This window comes from Juglans microcarpa x Juglans regia, chromosome 5D (assembly GCF_004785595.1).
Source record: "Juglans microcarpa x Juglans regia isolate MS1-56 chromosome 5D, Jm3101_v1.0, whole genome shotgun sequence".
Taxonomy (NCBI): Eukaryota; Viridiplantae; Streptophyta; class Magnoliopsida; order Fagales; family Juglandaceae; genus Juglans; species Juglans microcarpa x Juglans regia.
In genome coordinates, this window is record NC_054602.1 from 9,913,035 (window position 1) to 9,932,053 (window position 19,019).

Below are 19,019 nucleotides of genomic sequence, written 5' to 3' on the forward strand. Positions count from 1 at the left end.
AGGATCATCTTGAGCCTTGTGATCATTATATTCTATACGGAGTCGTATAGAAAACCAAATTCAAGGTCTAGAGTAATTTCCTGTTTGTTTTGTGACTACTTGCTCATGCTGTCAGATCTTTACAGAGGTGCGCTGTAACGCCCCGTCCCCGAGGGTCTGGAGAGTTAACTCATGTCACTTAAAAATCATTTTTCTTCCACATAGTACATACTCTAATTTTTCTCTATCGCACAAAATACTCATATATTTACATCACTTACTCCAGAATAACTATTCTAAGACAATACAAAGTCTTAATATAAACATCAATCTCACAACAAATCACAACATCAGAACCCAACAAGCTTACTGAATGAAAACATTCAATACCCATATAAATCTTCTATGCTTAAACCATCATTCTAACTCTTCTCACCCATGCTCCATATCCTTGATCCTCAACTGAAACATTCAAATCATCTAAAAAAGATGATGGAGATAAAGGGTGAGTTATCAATAACTCAGTAAGCAGAGAACATATACTAGTATGTAAACATGAGCCTTTTCAGAAAGTTCAGTATGCAGAAACAAAAACATTTTATTTTTATATGCAGATCTTATAAAAACATGTTATCAGAAAATCAGAGCGACTTTTCAAACTTTTCATACTCAAAATCAACAATTCATATTTAAGAATCCATTTCATATTCAAAAACACTTTGGCATAACATAACTGAATATTTTCATCTTATCATATCATATCATATACCATGTTTAACCCCCGTGGTAGGGTTGTGCTATCCCCGGTGGCCAAACCAGGCAGTATCATATGGTGAACTTCCCATTTTTCAATCTTGGAGCCCCGAATGTGCACACAGGAAAGAACATGTAAAAAGACCACTTTGGAAACAAAGTGGGTGCACTCATATCATATCATGGTGGTACCAACCATATCACGTGAACAGTATCATCATATCAGAACCATATTCAAAACAAATAAGTATGCCAAAGTTTTATCATATCCATATCATACCAAAACACGTGCGAAAGATATTCATATAATTTCTATTTAATCAAAAACAGATCCAAATCATTTCATATCACATGCATAAAAATTTCAATGATATCATATTCGCTCTTTTGCATATTTTGGAAACATGTCAAATATTGCTCATGTCTACACATTTCATGTCAAAAACATTTCTTTTCTCTTTCATACGTATCTCATGAGGGAATGCAAAACATATACTGAGGTTGTTTTTCACTTTTTCTTTTTTAAAACAACATGCACATTTTTACAAACCAACCTCAGTTCATTTCTTTTTATGCAAATCTAGCATAGGAACCCCGCTTACCTGGACGACTTAACTTTTCCAAAATTTTCCTAAAAAATGTCGAGCCGACTATAGATCGTCACCTATAAAAATAATGACGTAATTTCCGTAAGTTTCCAATCAATCACGTATTTCGATATTTAAGCCTAAACTTCAGAAATAACCTATTTTAATTCCTCAAAACTTAAAACCCTCGTAATTCCAAAAATATGTCATCACTTTTTAAAATCATCAATATCCGCCACAACCCACGTCATACACGAAACACCAATATTTAAACCCGAATAGCCAACAAATCTCATAGTCTAAACCAATCATACTAACAACTCCATTACCCAATCCAATCAACCCCGTTACTCCTCGGACTCAGTCCGGCAAAACCAATCAGTAATTAAATACAGTGTAATGTGCTAGTGCAAAAATACATTAAATTCACGAGAATTCTTAGGAAAATACTTACAGTACTATATAATAATTTCTGGAGGATCACGGAGGCGCAAGAAGTGGAAAAACAGCTACAGAACAGTGCAAAATACACTGTGGCCGTGGGTCACAGATACCCACTTTTTAACGGGTTCAAACGAAGACCAAAGATTGATAGGGTAGGGCCTAGAAATGTCGGTGAAGCTAGTGGTGGTGATGGTTGGCCGTGGGTGGCGGCGCAAATGGTGGTTTAAGGCCAAAAATACCCAAAACGGAAATGGAGTTGGATGTGCTTCACCGGTGACAGGTCGGAGGTGGGGTTGGGTCCAATGGGTTGCTTGGAGGTCGATGATGAAGTGGTGAAGAAGTGGTGGCCAATGGTGGCGCGACGGCGGCGCTGGAGCGAAGGTGATTCCGCGGCTTTGAAGGGCTGCTGGTGGTTAACGGTGGCGCAAGGGAGGTTGAGATTGGAGGGAAGTGTTCGTCGGCAGCTGGGGAGGCTGGGGGACCGGGCGGTGTCGACCACCGCCGACGCATGGCGGCGTTGGGTGGTGAAGAAGGAACGGACGAAAGAGAGAGGGAGGGGGCTGGGCTTCGCGCGCGGGAGAGAGGAAATCGAAGGAGAAATAAGGAGGAAAAGAAAAGAAAGAAAAGAAAAGGAGGAAAAGAAAAAATAGAGGGAAAAGAAATGAGGTCCAATCCTCATAACTTGGGTAACAAAAATGATCCAACGGAAACGATTTCAAAACCATAAGTTAAATAAAATAATTTAAACGTAATGGTAAAGTCAAATTGAAATAATTAAATCCCACAGTAATTAATCTAAAGAAAGCACTTCAAAAAAATAATTTTCGTAAACTAAAAATCATAAAAATAGCCTAATTAAAAATCCAATAATTTTAAAACAAGAGAATAAATTCTGAATCAATAAAAATAATTCCTTCATTAAAATATACTAAAATACGGGGTGTTACACGCGCTGCTAATACATAGTCAGGGTGCATTTGGTTACCAAACTCACCTCAACTCATCTCAACTCATCTCAACTCATCATTACAACTTTTTCAAATTCCAATACAAAATATAATAAACAATTCAACTTTTTCAAATTTCAAAATAATAATAATATTAAAAAATAATATTCTAATAATATTTTATCATCACAACTCAATTCAACTCAACTCACTGTAACATCCACGCACACCCTAGAATAGGAGGCCAGGCGAGATTTGGAGTTGGGAACTAACGTGGAGGCAACCAATTACCATGAATCTCAAAAGATCACGTAAGATTAAAACCTTGCCTGGGCATGCAGATACATTATTCACTTTTACAATCCTTCATGAAAGCTGAATTTTCCAGCAATCAACACTAAAGATTCTTCAAGAAAATACTATCTGGAACACACTTTTAACTTCTAGTACAGCGATTAATTAACGTGCTGAAGGGTAAAATCCGATATAAACGGATTATGTGATATAATACCTCCTTCATTTTCCAGATCGTGTAGTGGGCCTGGAAGTCAGCCGTGGGGTTCGTCAAGTGAAGGAGTAAATGCAGTTGCAATCAAATACAAGGGCTTTTTCCTCGCGGCAACAGCACCAACGGTTTCACTCATGTCCAGATCCTCTGGTTTCGTCCTGCCAGGGAGTTCCCAATCGAAATGATACAGCAGTTGAGCAAGAGGAAGTTCAACATTGGCAAGACCAAATGATATTCCCGGGCAAATCCTCCTCCCAGCACCAAAAGGGATATATTCAAAGCTATTCCCTCTGAAATCAGTTGAACTACCAGCAAACCTCTCTGGCATGAAACTCTCAGCACGATTCCAATATACAGGATCTCTTGCAATTGCCCATGCATTTATGATGACTTTAGTTTTGACGGGTATCTCATATCCATCAATTTCGCATGGCTCTGTGCATTCTCTTGGGATTAACACGGGAAGAGGTGGGTGTAACCTCAGAGTTTCTTGAATAACTAACTTTAAGTAACTGAGATTCCCAACGTCTTTCTCATGGATCTTTTTCTTTCCTCTGAAGGCTTGTCTTATCTCAGCTTGTGCCTTCTCCAGAACAGTAGGGTTCCTCATCATTTCTGACATACCCCAAACAACTGTGGTTGATGAAGTATCAGTTCCGGCAGCAAACATGTCCTGTAATGAAGTTGGAAATATTCACAGATTGTTCTTAAGAAAAGAGAAATATGTTAATGACAACAAGTGTGAATGAACCCAAGAATTACTTAGGATTCAACTCTAGCATGATAGCAGATATACATACTAACCCAGAGGATAGCCTTTATGTTCTTAGTTGTAATGGGGACCTCAAGGTCGCTACTTTGCTGAAGGCGCAAAAGAAAGTCTACAAGATCTTCCTGCCCCGGTTCAACCTCGCTAATTGCTGCACTCTTCTGGTTCTCCTTGTGCTCATGGATGATGTTCTCCAAGATCTTGTCAAGCTTCCGATGCATCTCCTCTACTTTAGTTCTCGTTCCAGTAATCACACGAAGAAATTTCTTGGAAGGAAACAAATCGGCCAAGTCAAAGCCTCCTGCTGCGGATATTACTTCCCTAGCCAACGATATAAATACATCAGGATCTTTGCATTTGCTACCAAAAGCTGCCTTGCATACGATGGTACTTGTTAAAGAATAAATCTTTTCTGTAAAATTGATCGGTGATCCTGAAGATAAGCGGATGGACTCGATGAGATTACAAACCTCATCTTCTCGAAGAGAAGAAAAGGATTGGACCCTCTTGGCACTTAGGAGTTCCATGACGCAAACTTTTCGCATTTGCCTCCAATAATCACCGAATGGAGAAAAGACAATGTCTGAGCAGTCATAGGTCAAAGTCTTGGCAGCAAAAACTTCTTGCCTCTTCCCCAAGGCGAGGTCATGAGTCTTTAAGAACTCTCTGGCTATCCTGGGGGATGTCGCCACAACTGCAGATACTTCACCCAGTTGCAGGTGCATGAGCGGTCCATATTTTCTAGCCAGTTCTCGTAGAGCATGGTGTGGTAGGGATCCAGCCAAGTTGTGCAAGTTCCCAATAAGTGGTAATTTCCTGGGTCCCGAGGGCAATTTCTGAACTTTGGATGATCTTCTGCATCTCCTTAGGAGCCAAATCAAAGGAACTGGAAGGAGGAGGAAAGTGGTGACGAGAGCCAATGAATATTGGAGCATAATGGAAGAAAGGTGGGAAAGACGCAGATAATTTTTCTTCTAATTTCTTGCACTATAGTCCCAAAATTGGGTGGTTTGGATATAAAATCAATCACCGTACCGTATTCAACTTTTTTATATTTTTATATAAAATATAATAAATAATTTAATTTTTTATAAATTTTAAAATAATAATAATATTAAAAATTAATATTTTTATAATATTTTATTCAAATCATATAAAATTATCTCATCTTATCTTATCTTATCTTATCTTATCTTACCTTATCTTTCTTTCATACCAGCCAATAATTTCTTCACAAGCAGACCGGTGAAATGTGGACTTTTTTTAATTTTGTTTAATGCAAAGATCAATGCAGTCATCACGACCCAGACGATCGGAGAAGAATATATTATCTTAACACAATTATTGCGTTCCAGTGATCGATTAGTTTACATATTATCTTAACAGCCCTTGATACGAGATTTAATACCTTTATAATTTTCATAGCGAATTATGTTGTTTTTGTTGGGCCACGTCGTCTTACTGTGTATTAATCTTATCGAAGATTTCATAATACATGATTTGGATTCTAAAGGAATTTAATCATCTCAGCGTTTGTTGGAAAGTTTTCTTGTATTGTTTATTTTCATAATTTATGATTAACAAAATCGGTGCATAGAATATACTTAATAAAATATTTACATGACTTAATTTTAATTAAAAGATAAATTTTAAAATTTAAATCTTATAAATTAAATTTTATCATTTACGTAATGTAAATAGTATACTTTACATCCCGAGTTAAAGAATATAATACCTCAATTAGAAAAGTTTTCCAGCCTGCATCGTTTGTTCTCCCATCTCCAACATGTCTAGACTGTCTGATCATCATTGACCTTCAAATCCAAAGATCTGCTTAAGTTGACTAATTAAAGAGATGAAAAACTTGAAATTATATTTATAATTATAGAGTACGTAAATATAGTGTATTTAAAAATAAAAAAATAAAAAAATATGAGATTCATATAAAAAAATTAAGATAAATCCAACTCTTTTTTTTTTTTTGAAAAAGTGAATGACACTTGCACAACCAATGACTATATTTAACCATACTAATGTTTATATATTACGTTTGGTTATCGTAAATATAGTGTATTTAAAAATAAAAAAATAAAAAAATATGAGATTCATATAAAAAAATTAAGATAAATCCAACTCTTTTTTTTTTTGAAAAAGTGAATGACACTTGCACAACCAATGACTATATTTAACCATACTAATGTTTATATATTACGTTTGGTTATCGTAAATATAGTGTATTTAAAAATAAAAAAATAAAAAAATATGAAATTCATATAAAAAAATTAAGATAAATCCAACTCTTTTTTTTTTGAAAAAGTGAATGACACTTGCACAACCAATGACTATATTTAACCATACTAATGTTTATATATTACGTTTAGTTATCAACTCATTATTATAATTTTTTTAAATTTTAACACAAAATAAAATAAATAATTTAATTTTTTTAAATATCAAAATAATAATATTAAAAAATAATATTTAATAATATTTTATTATTTCAACTCAACACAATCCATTTTAACATTTAAACACAACCTAATACGATCAGGAGATAAATTAGAAAAACAAAATATTTTCATTTCATCACTTCCCGTCACGTCTTCCTCATTAATCTTAGGGGTTTTTTTTTTTTTTTTTTTTTAAATCTCATTAATCTTAAGTTGGTAGAATGTCTGTGTCAAAATTAGTATACCTGCTATTTAATATGAAGGTACTTTAAAGTTGTCTCATTTGTGACGGTGATATAAATTTGGAGAACCAGGATGAGGAGGATCAAACGCTCAATAAAGGAGAAACAGAAAGGGCTGCGATAGACGCAGGATTGAGAAAGAGGGATGATTCGCTGGTGGGAGGAGTTTTTTGGAGAGAGAAAATAAAATAAAGGATGGTTATCATAATATCATGTTACTGTGGATCGCTATGTTTATTGAATCACTGTACTAAATCATCAAAATAAAATAACTATCTAATTCAAGGTATGAAGATTTTTATTTTTCGTTTAGATAGTGAGATGAGATGAGATGAGATGATTTTAGATGAATTGAATAAAATATTATTAAAATATTTTTTTTAATGTTATTATTATTTTGAGATTTAAAAAAATTAAATTATTTATTATATTTTGTATGAAAATTTAAAAAAATTGTAATGATGAGATGAGACGAGACGAGAAGAGATGAGACAAGATAGTTTCTGTATCCAATTGAGCCCTTAATTGACTAAATTTTAGCTAATATCATTTGGCTAAGCCAATCCTCTTAGGAGACATAAACTCATAGCTAATTTGGAGAAAAATATAAATTATTCCAAAACCATCTGATGCAGAGCCAACAGGAAAAACTAAAACAAAGTAGCTCGCATTCAGCCCTGGTTTTCAATAATGCAGCAGTGCTCATGAATGTTTGTAAAATGATTCTTTTAGGGTGTTAATTAGAACGTTGAGAATGCTAGGGTATTTATGACACTTTTGCGGGATATTAATGCAACTGAGAGCAACATCATCTATTATATCTCTCATCTTATGTCACACTCGTGATGTTTTATTGAGTTATGCATACGTACATGATTTAGTCACCATCACATACTTAATCAAACCATTGGAGTGTATAGAAAACCAAATTAAAGGTCCATAGAGCAATTTCCTGTTTGTGTTGTGACTACTTGCAATTTGATAAAATATGTCAAAATTAAACTTGCAGTCTAATATGAAATACAGTTCTGGTGTTGCCAAGTAAAGATCAAGCCAATAGTAATATCTTCTGAACTGAAAGAAATAATAACACTTTGTTCTTCTCAAATAGCTTTAGTATATATGTAACCTGCATGTGAAGGAAGATATTGTACTGCCAGAATAGGCTTTTTGGAAAATATATATTCACAGAGAGAGGTGAGAATCTAGGGGGGTCTAAGTTGATTCTCTGCTATGATATTTCCTTTCACCTATGCAATCTTTATATATCTGTGTGTCACCAAGGTTACCACTCTGCCAAAAGCCTAAAAATACTTTGACGAGATCTTCATCCTTTGGTTCACCCTTGCCAGTCTTTGCACTTGTCTGCTTCTTTCGATGATCATTGATGATGTCTTCTAAAGATCTTGTCAGTTTCGATAAAAACCTCCTCTAATCAATCTCTCATCCAATTAATTGTGTGGAGAAATATGTTGTAGTATGTGGCTCATATTGAGTGGAATACGTATATAGAGAAAACTGTTGATGTCGAGAGTGAAGCAGAGCGGAGTGGAGTGAAAATTCAGCCCCCGCTCTTGTGGATGTAGGCACATTGCCAAACCACGTTAAATCTGTCTGTTTTTCTTACTTTTCTTTTCCATACTATTCATCATAATTGCCGCACGTAGCACAACAAAATACGAGTGAAGGGAATAATCAAAAACTCCTGTCATAGAATTTTACTTCATTGGTCAACAATATTAATGTCTCTTGATCTTTGCATTTGTTGTCGTTCGATATCCAATAAATAATGGCACTCAGAAAAGAGGAAAATTATTCAGCAGGGTGGACTAGTGATACCGAAGATTTGCAAGATTACAGACCTCTTTTTCTTAAAGAGAAGAGTACTGGACCATCTTTGGAATCAGAAGCTCCAATGTACATATTTTTTGCATTTGCCTCAAGTAATCACCACATGGAGAAAAGGCAATGTTTGTTCCATCATAGGTCACAACTTTAGGGGCAAAACGTTCTGGTCTCTGCACAATGGTAGGATCATGGGTCTTCATGACCTCTGTGGCCATCGTAGGGGATGATATGACAGCTGCAGAAAGTTCAACCTGTTGTATCTTGTATGTGCATGAGGGGTCCATATTTCCTTGCTAGTTATACTTAAAGAGCACAGAGCAGTGGTGAGCCTGTGAAATTGTGCAAGTTTCCTATTGGCGGCAACCTCAATAGCCTCAGGGGCAATTTATGAACTTTAGATCTTCTGCACACCCTTTAACTACTAAACCAAAGAGAGGACAAGAAGCAAAGTGATGAAAGCATAGAAATAGTGGAGCCCTATCAAATACAGAAGAGAAACCAGTGACTGTTCTAAATGGTTCTTTGATAAATTTTGAACTTCAACTGCTGTTATTAGTAGTTTATCAAAAGCTAGAAGGCAACAGCTTTGGACTCTTTTGATCCAAAGATGTTGAAAGTCACCGGAACCTTGAGAAAAAACATACTCATAAATGTTAGAATACAAGTTAAATAATCAGATTCACATATTCCCATTAACTGAAATTTTGAAATAAGTGGTGATATTTTTTTTTTAAGAGCTGGAAGCCCCAATGAGTGGCCCCGTCCCAAGTATATTAATAGTCCTCACTTGTGGAGGAGGAAAATCACAATTTACAAGCCAAGCATCTGGGGGTGTACAAAAAATGACCACCCAAATACAAACCAACCAAGCACAAAACCCCCATCCAATAAAGGAACAAAACAAGCCTAAGAGCCAAAAAACCCAGATAAAAAAATTTCAAGACAAACGAATGTTAGCCAAACCCACCCAGTCCAACCTATACAACCCTCTGGCTTCACAGCCTAATTGAGGTGCCTCCCTAACCATATAAGCCCCCTCACGAGCAAGACAGTCTGCAACTTGATTACTTTCTCTAAAACAATGACTAATATTGTAATCAAAATTTCCAAGTAAAATCATCAACTTGTCCCAAAAATCCCAAAGGTACCAAACTATACAAGCTTTAGCCAGTATCCAATTAACCACCACCAAAGAATCACATTCAATATCAATAGAAAATAAACCCAACTCCTTGCACCTAATAATGCCCTCCAATACCGAATGAAGCTCCGCTTCATTGTTAGAACAAACACCAAACGACTTAGAATAAGCAAAAATCAGTTCACTACTGCAGTCACGAAGAATGTCCCCTCCACCACCGAGTCCCGGGTTCCCTAAGCTACTACCATCAAGGTTAAGCTTTAATCTTCCCCTTGGAGGTCTAACCCACTTCACAACTCGAGCACTACAATTTTTTGGTTCCATGACTTTTACACCCAACCTGGAAATCAGAGCTCTATCCACACATAAAAACCACTTGACTTTATTCACGTTGCTGGCAATATGATTCAGCCAGTACATGATATTTCCAACAACCAAAGAAAAGGATTCAGAAGTACCTTCCATTCTAATTTCTAACCTTGCAGCCCAGCCTCCACAATTGCCAAATGACCACAACAGGGATCACCAAATATAGTATCCCCATCTGGGAGTGCCGAGAAGCTCTATTAAACAGTCCTTGAGCTCTTTCCTCTCACCCTTGTAGAGCAGTGAAATGAATGCCCAATTCCGCATATACTCTCTTCCACACCTCCATCGCAAACTCTCCCTTGTTAATCATATGTTCCAGATCTTCCTCATGCCCCCCATGACAACAATTACAACATGATACCAAGGGGATACCACATTTTCTAATTTGGGCATCCACTAAAAGACAATTAAAAGCTGTTTTCCAGATACAAATAGAAACTTTTTTTGGGATCCACTTGCTCCAAGTCCAACAAGACCAGTCCAATTTCTGGAATTTCACTCGAATGATGTCCCATGCCGACTTGGAGGAAAACAACCCATTTTTATCCAACAGCCAAATCATAGTATCCTGAGCCTATTGCAAACTGCCTACAGAATTAACAACCTCTCTAGTCAAGTTCTCACCAATTAAATGATTCATCTTGTGGACATCCCAAGTATTATTAATCACCAAATCCTTCGCACGCAAATTCGGTTCATTAATACTTTCCACCATTTCATATAAAGTTCCACATTCCATGAATTTATCATACCAAAAAGATATATTGCCCTCTCTAACCTTCCACCTTGAGTTATGGACCAGCAACGAGAATTTTTCTGCCACTTTCTTCCAAAAGATAGACCTAGAACAAGCCCTTCCAGCTTCAGCCACAATCCCATGTTTAGCATATTTAGCCCTAAAATACCTTGCCCACAGAGAATTCTGGGAAAGGAACTGCCAAGCAAACTTCACAAAGAGAGCACTTTGAATAAGTGGTGATTTAATATGCGTAGATAAATTCACCTATTTCCATCAACTTAACTCTCAAACAAGTGATAATTTAACCCAAAACGGAAAAGCAAAGATAATAGTACATATGACATTGGGATCCTCATTGTTTTAATACATACACAAAACTTGAGAAACACTTTCGAGGCAAAGTGATAAGTTATCACTTCTTTGTAAGTTTCTTGTCTATTATTTTGGAAAGTAGACATCACCACATGATTTAAGACAAAAAAAAAATATCCATTACAATACATTATTAATTCAATCCCTCTAATATTAATAGCCATATTCAAATAAAGTGTCATGGAGGTAGTCTACACCAAGAAAGTGAAAGAGTAATACTAGATATAGTCGTGGAGTGTACAAGCACCGAGTAATCTTTTTGAAAAAGAGTGGGGTCTACTATTATAAAATTAGTTATTTTTCATGGAGATTCCATATTTATTCATTTTTTTCAAAGAGATTACATAACACTTGAGCATTCCACGATTGCAAATATAATTTATTAATATGAAATTACAAACCTCCAGACCAAAACCATGAGAGAAGAGGAGAGTCCATACTCACCAAGAGAGAAGGGGACAAGCGACGGAGTAAGGAGCTGGGCTGGCCGAGGACTAAGGAAGTGGTGGGAGTTTCTATGAGAAAGTGGTGGCTTTAAGGGTGGTGAAAAGGGGGTAGTGGGTGCTCCCGACGTGCAATTTTGGCTTGGGGAAATAGTGGCCTCCTGGACATGCGGTGGTGGCTTGGGGTTCATGGTGCAGGGTGGCAGCATGCGTGGAGAAGCTTTAGAAATATAGGTGCTTGCTCTGTTTTCGTGTGGTGAAACATAGACTCTCGATGGTTTACAGAGGACGAATAGTGGTGGTGCAAGGTAGTGGCTTACGGTTCCTACTGCCAACGAAGGGTGGTGGTGGTGGTAGACATGCTTTTCAAATATTTTGTTTTGTTTTGAAATTACTTGATAGAAAATGGTAGATCCAAGTTCATGCAACATACCAAAAATTGTCAACAGTGTGGCATTGGAAGTTTGGAACTCACCATTCACCGTGGGGACTTCAATTGGACTTAATGGACCCTAGTTGTGCTACGTACAGTCCCCATTCTAGGACTCCTTTGCAGTCCTACACAAGTGCGCACGTGTATTTCAGTTAAATGACCAAATAGCCACTGCCTCTCATCCTCAACCACAAGAAATCAAAAAACTTTCCACTGCCTCTGGTCTTCAAAGACGAGAAATCAGAAATACTCACTTGGTTGTGCCCATCGACACCCTCCCCATTGGCACCCATTGGGGACCTCCTCCTCCACTGCCCATTGACAACCTCCTCATCCACTGCCCATCGACGTTCTCTCATCCAAGGTTTGGCTCTATGTTTTTCCATTGTTGGTTGTGCTTGACTTGGTTTGGCTCTCTATTTTTCCATTTCTCCTTTTATTTCTCATCGCAGTCGTTTGTCGATTGTGGGGCTTGACAAGCTCCTCTAGTGTTTAGGCTTATTGGATAAATCAATGAGGGTCACTTCTTGTACGTAAGGTAGATTTTTTGCAAAAGTATTTTTATGGGCAAGATAACTTCATTGCATACAAGAGAAAAAAACTATTAGTTCAGTTAGAAATGGAAGGTTTCTTAGTTGTGCTGGCGTGGGTGTTGTATAAATGAGGTACATGGCTAGCACAAGTGTGGGGCTGTGTAAAAGTATCAGGAAAGGATATGTAATTTTTTCTGGTAATACTTGACTTGAGGAGGGTGATGGCTTTGAGACTATATTTTAAAACAATTTATAGTGTGCTGATAGGGTTCTTAACATGACAACACTAAATTTGTAAGAAAAAAACTATTAATTTAGTCCATTGATTTTTCAAATGCAACACCAAACAGTAAGATCCAGTTAGTTTAGGTATGTTGTTACTCTTCATGCTCTCTGTGCAAATATGATTTTTGAACTTGTTTTATCTCATCTTAAACTTTGTTGTGCCTAGTACATGCTTTGTGATGTTAGAATAAGCAAGTGTGGCTTTTTGTTTGGAACAAAAAAGTTGTGTTTTCCTTGCCTAACTTGAGTACTTGGCAATGGCGAGCTTGAGGAACAGGGGGTCCTCTCTTGAGGAAGGGGATGGCGATATTGGTGGTGATGGGGAGCTACGCACGCAATGGTGACGGTGATGGCTACAATGAAGTTGATTTGAGAAGGGAACAAGTATTTGTAGTGTTCTGAGGAAGGGGATGTTCTGAATCTTTGATGAAGGGGGCGTCAAGTTTTGTTTTCTATTTTTCACTTTAATGAAATGATCTGTTTCATTTAAATTAAAAGCCACGTAAGGTGCGCAAAGCAGAATTTCTCTTTCAATAATGCATCAGTGCTCATGTATGTTTGTAAAATGATTCTTTTAAGGTGTTAATTAGAGTGTTGAGAATGCATAGGTATTTATGACACTATTCCAGGACATTAATGCAACTTAGAGAAACATTATATATTATATCTCTCATCTTATCTCACACTTGTGATGTCTAGGAAGCCTTATCGTATGTGTGTGTGTGGAAAACTGATTTTCTGTCTTTCACGGAGCATTCTATTTTTGGCGTATTTAGCCATTTTCTTCTAGGATTTTGCATATGGCAGCTCCCTCAGGCCTTCTGGTGTTGCAAGCACCATTGGGGCCTAGATTGGATGGTCTTTCGGATACTGTTGGTATTTCTGGGGATTTGCATGGTGGGGTGCATGGGTCTTAAAGGACTTACGTTCAAGCGTTGTCTGAAACGAAGTTAAGTTCAGGTTTTAAGATGACTATGAGGCAACCAGTTGAAGTCCATGGAGAACTGGGATTCATTTTTATGGAAGTGGAAATTAATAAGGTGGCAGAAGACTTTTGTTTTGTCATTTTGCTTTGGTTTTAAAGTTTCTTCGAATCAGGCCTTCGATTGATGTTATTAGGCCCTCGATTGTGAAGACTTGGGGTTTGTTGGAGATTTCGACGATTTGTTTCATGGACGATCATCATGTGCTAGTACATATGAATAGCGAACAAGATTTTGTGCATGGATGGGCTAGGGAAGGTCGGATGATAGATGGGTGTAGTTTTTGATTATTTTGTTGGACTAAAGAATTTGATATTAATAAGGAACCCTCACTCGCGGCGCAGTGGATTTTTTTGCCATCTTTACTGATGCATCTTTATTGCCAGGATTGTCTTCAAATTCTTGCTAGTAGGTTTGGTCGGTACCTTGGGACTGATAATGCTACGATGAATCGAACCAGGGCAACAAGTGCGAGGATTTGTGTAGAGGTTGATCTGTTGGATGAATTGATCTAGGGTTTTCCAATTGTGGTGGCTAATAAGAAAATTTGGCAAATTGGTAAATATGAGAAATTACAGTTCTATTGCAATAAATGCAAGAGGTGAGGTCATACGGATGTGGTATGTTATGTTGGTTTACCGAAAGTGAGTCAATTGAAGGAAGATGGACGGGGTGTAATCAAACAGGGCCCTACTAAGAAAGGAAGTGGATCGTAGGGTGGGAATGTGCAGTTAGTACATATTCTTCCTACTGATAAAAAAGAGGTGAGGGAGGAGAACACGACAGAGGATTCGGGAGAGGACAGGGTGGAGGGTGAACAGGCTATATTAGATACAATGAAAGTGGTTGAAAATGTGCCGATGGAGGGTAATAGCCAATTTGTGATGTTGCAGGAAGAGTGTGGTTTTGGTGTTTTTTTGGGTGATGGGATAGGGGTTGAGTTGCCACAAGGAGGAGATTGTTTGTTGTATGGTGAGTGTAGTATTCAAGTTGCCATACAGGAGGTTTATGAATCTCTAAGTGTGGATGTTTTGGTGCTAGAAAATTGCAGTGTAGGGGTGCAGTGAGATAGTCACAAAAGGGTCTTATCTCGGCCCTCTAAACTGAATTTATGATAGGCAATCTCTTGGTTTGGAACGTGGTTTTGGCACGTCCAGTAAACAGCTGAGAAGTTTGATCAGAAAGTTTAATGTGTCTATTGTTGCTATTTTGAAACCTTTTGAGGGTGAGAACAAAATGGAAAAATTTGCTAGCTCTTCTGGTTTTCCATAGTTTTGTTCTAATGAGGCCATGGGTGGGAAATTGTGGATTTTTTGGCGGGATATTTTTGAGATGGAAGAAGTGGATATGTCTGACCAAATGATCACTGGGTGGTTTTCGAAGGGTAACAAGCGTGTTTTGTTGACATTTGTATATGCTAAATGTTCTTATATTGAAAGAAGGGAGCTTTGGCAAGACTTAGAGAGAGTTCAGACTGAGGAACAACCTTGGTTGGTAGTTGGTGATTTTAATGCAATTAGAACTGATGGGGAGAAAGTTTGAGGGCATCCTAGATCCATGGTATATATGGGTGAGTTTAGTGGTTGTCTAAACAGTCGTGGCTTAATTGAGATCTTGTCTAGTGGTAGTCTTTTGTCGTGGTGTTATTAACTTCTCTTTTCTTAGGAGTTTTCCGTCGGTTTCCTTGGAGTTTTTGTCTAGGAAGTCTTCAGATCATTGTGCAATGATCTTGTCTATTGAGAATCTATCAATTAAGTATGGCCTCTCTCCTTTTCGTTTTCAAAACATGTGGTGCAAACATGACTCTTTTCATGAGTATTTGGCTGGAGTTTGGAGCGAGCCCGCATTAGGGTCAAGGCTTTATAAATTAGCTTCTAAGCTATAGAAAACCAAGGTGGCTTTGATATTCTGGAATAGGAGTGTTTTTCGGCATGTGCAGAGGACTATTACGGGCTTACAAGAAAGGTTGGAGCAAGTGGAGGACATGATGCAAGAAGGGTCTAGTCTTGACTTGGAAGCTAAGTTCCTTGCCACTCAAGCGGAATTACGCTTTTGGGAGGATAATGTGGAGATTTGGCTAGCACAGATTGCAAAGAAGAACTGGCTTTCAGAGGGAGACTAGAACTTGAAATTTTTTCATGCTTATGCTATTATGAGATGGAAGTCAAGTGGTGGTTTCATTGATGGCATTAAACAATGGAATAAGGCTTAGTTCACTGGAGGAAGTGCATACATCGATAGTTGATTATTTTCGAAACTTTCTTAATGGGGACAGGCCCTGCAATCATGTTGATCTTTCACAATTTTTCAATAAGGTTATTTTGGAAGAAGAGAACGTTTTTTGTGTAGGGATCCATTGGAAATGGAGGTTAAAAATGCAGTGGAATCGATTCTGAAATGGGGTAGTCCGGGGCCTAATGGAGGCGGCAAGAGATTTTTTTGTAGGTAGTTCTTTGCCACATTTTTATTCTTCGTCGTTCATTGTTTTGATTCCTAAAGTTCAGGATCCAAGAAGTTTTGATAAGTTTAGGCCTATTAGCCTATGCTTAGTGGCCTATAAGATTTTTTAGAAGATTTTGGTGAATTGCATGACTAGTTTTCTTTCTCAGATTGTGTCTCCTGAGCAAGGTGCTTTTATACTTGGGAGAAGTATTTTTGAGAATATTACCATTGCTCAGGAGATGGTGTAGTCGATTAATAAAAAGTTCCGCGGCGGCGACCGGGGGGGGGGGGGAATGTGATGGTGAAGATTGATATAACTAAAGTGTATGATTCAGTGGATTGGAATTTTCTTCTAAAAGTCATGTATGCTATTGGATTTTCTAGTAAATTCTGTGGTTTAGTGGAAAATTGGGTCAAGTCTCCCTGGTTTTCCATTATGATGAATGGTACTTATAAGGATTTATTTTCAACCCTCAAGAGGTTTACGTCAAGGGGGATCTGTTATCGTTGGACTTATTTATTATTATGGAGGAAGTCTTATCTCATTTATTAAAAAACAGTTTCGAGGATGGGAAGATTGATAGATTCTATCATCCAAAGGGGGCTCTATTGATTTCACACCTTCTCTGTGCGGATGATTTATTGATTTTTACTAATGGTAATAGAAGATCAATGAGACGGCTTCTCAAGACGCTAGTGCTGTATAAACGATTTTCTAGGTAGAAAATTAGTTTTGAAAAATCTATTATGTTCATGTCTAAGAAGCTGCGTTTGATAAGGGGATCAGACTTATTACATATCACTGGTTTTGTGGAGGGAACATTTCCGATTTGGTATTTGGGGGCTTCGTTTGTGGTGGGGAGGCTAACGGCTAGGATCTTGTGATTCATGGTATTTATTACATGGTTTCACATCAGTTTAGCGAGGGTAATAAGGTAGCGGATTCTCTGGCAAGACAGGGGGAAGAGGGAAAAAATTGTACATACATTGGCTCTGATGATTTTGCCTCACCGTGTTCAGGGTTTGCTCCGGTTGGATTTTCTTGGTTTGCCTAGTATTAGGCTATAGATTGCTTTTGTGTTTTGTTTTGATGTTTTTTACATTGTTCTTTGTTTCATTTGTTTGGGGTTTTTCCTCCGCCATAAATGAAGGTTTTTAATAAAGTTATAGAGGTGTCGTCCTCCTTTAAAAAAAAAAAAAGTTCATAGTGTTTGCTTAAGTGTGGAAGGCACTTAATGACTGCTTAAGTGTAGATGATCGTATCAGAAGAGCAGTGATTAATATAGTGCATAAGTGTGACTGTTACAAGGAAGGAGGGTACGAGGACTTTAATCACGTGTTGTTTGCAGGGTATTTTGCACAGAAAATATGGAGAACATGTGGAAGACATTTCGGACTTGTCAATGTAAGACATAGAAATTGGAAAGATCATATCCAGTATTGGTTTCGGAAGGCCAAACGCAACACACAAATCGGCACACTGATTGGTTCTCTACCAATTATTGTGAGTTGGAGACTTTGGGCGAGATGTTGCCTGGCTCGTATGGAAGACTTTAGTGTCTCGGTGGAGAAAGTCTGGGTAGATAAGTATTGGCTTTCTTTCATTGGTCAAAGCTTAGTGAAAGTGGCTAAACTCCTAGAACGGATTGGTTGATTCTTCGGGATTTAAATATTCCTACGGTGCTGCCTGCTGCTGAGAGACAAATGTGCAAAGGGGGGGGGGGTGAAATGGATGAAACCAAGAGAGGGAAGAGTGAAGATGAACATGGATGGATGCAGACTAGGAAACCCTAGTGTCGCTGGTGCAGATGGGGTTATAAGGGTTTATGCTGGGAATTTACTTCTTGCATACTCTATTTCGTTGCCTCCAGGGCCTAATAAATATGCCGAGCTCTTGGGTGTGTTGGAAGGTGTCAAACATTGCAAGAGGATGGGTCTTATGGAGGTGGATATCGAAATAGACTCTATGGTCCTGATTAACTGGTTTAAACAAGGTAGATGTGGAATATGGTACTTGGAGGACTACTGGGATATGATTTTGCAAGGCCTTCAAGATTTGAACTTTTCTCTCTCATATTTTTAGGGAAGGAAATTCTCCAGCTGATTTTATGTAAAACTGGGAGCGCATGGTGAAAGTAAGAGTTGGAATAATGAGAGGGAATTTCTGCAGAAGCTTGGAGGATGGATTCGTTTGGAAAAACTCAATTTACCTTATGTGTGTATTTCATAATTGCATTTGTATTTATTTTATGAGGCGTGTTGATAATATTGAATTTTTTGGTGATTGTTATAAAGATATTCTTCCGCCACAAGTGAGGGTTCTTTTAATAAATTAGAGATGCCGTCCTCTTTTTTTTTTTTTTTTTTTTAAAAAAAAGGAGCAAAGTAGATGATTAGTCACCATCACATAATTAATCAAACAGAAAATATGACTTTTAAATATGCCTATCAAATGTCTCTATTCATATATTTTTATTTTTTTTATTTTTTTCTTAATGGTTAAGAAAGTGACAATTAGTGAATTTATATATATTTTTTAATTTTTTCTTAGTAGTTAAGAATATTTAAAGATTACTTAAAGAAAAAAAAAAGAAAAAAGAAAAAAGAAAAACTCATTTGGAGTGTGCATATGTGGGTGGACATTTGTGCACCCTACATTGTCCCTTGTCTATTATATATATATAACGGAGAACACAGAGTTTAAGTTTACATGATAAGTCTAATTATTGAGATATTGAGCCTTATCCAATAA

General features: G+C 37.3%; 1 protein-coding gene across 1 annotated transcript; it reads right to left on the bottom strand.

Moving 5' to 3' along the window:
* Positions 1-2,997: 2,997 nt before the first annotated feature.
* On the bottom strand, positions 2,998-4,927 carry LOC121266008 (premnaspirodiene oxygenase-like). The gene is made up of 2 exons (XM_041169694.1): positions 4,023-4,927; positions 2,998-3,891 (listed from the first exon to the last, which is right to left on the bottom strand). The coding sequence occupies exons 1-2, from the start codon at positions 4,920-4,922 to the stop codon at positions 3,259-3,261; spliced, it is 1,533 nt and encodes a 510-aa protein (XP_041025628.1). The 5' UTR covers positions 4,923-4,927; the 3' UTR covers positions 2,998-3,258.
* Positions 4,928-19,019: the final 14,092 nt, after the last annotated feature.

Excerpts from the sequence above, each read along its gene's own strand:
- LOC121266008 (XM_041169694.1), bottom strand. The coding sequence starts at position 4,922 with ATGCTCCAATATTCATTGGCTCTCGTCACCACTTTCCTCCTCCTTCCA. Across the intron at positions 3,892-4,022 it reads ACATAAAGGCTATCCTCTGG|GACATGTTTGCTGCCGGAAC; the intron begins GTTAGTATGTAT and ends ACTTCATTACAG.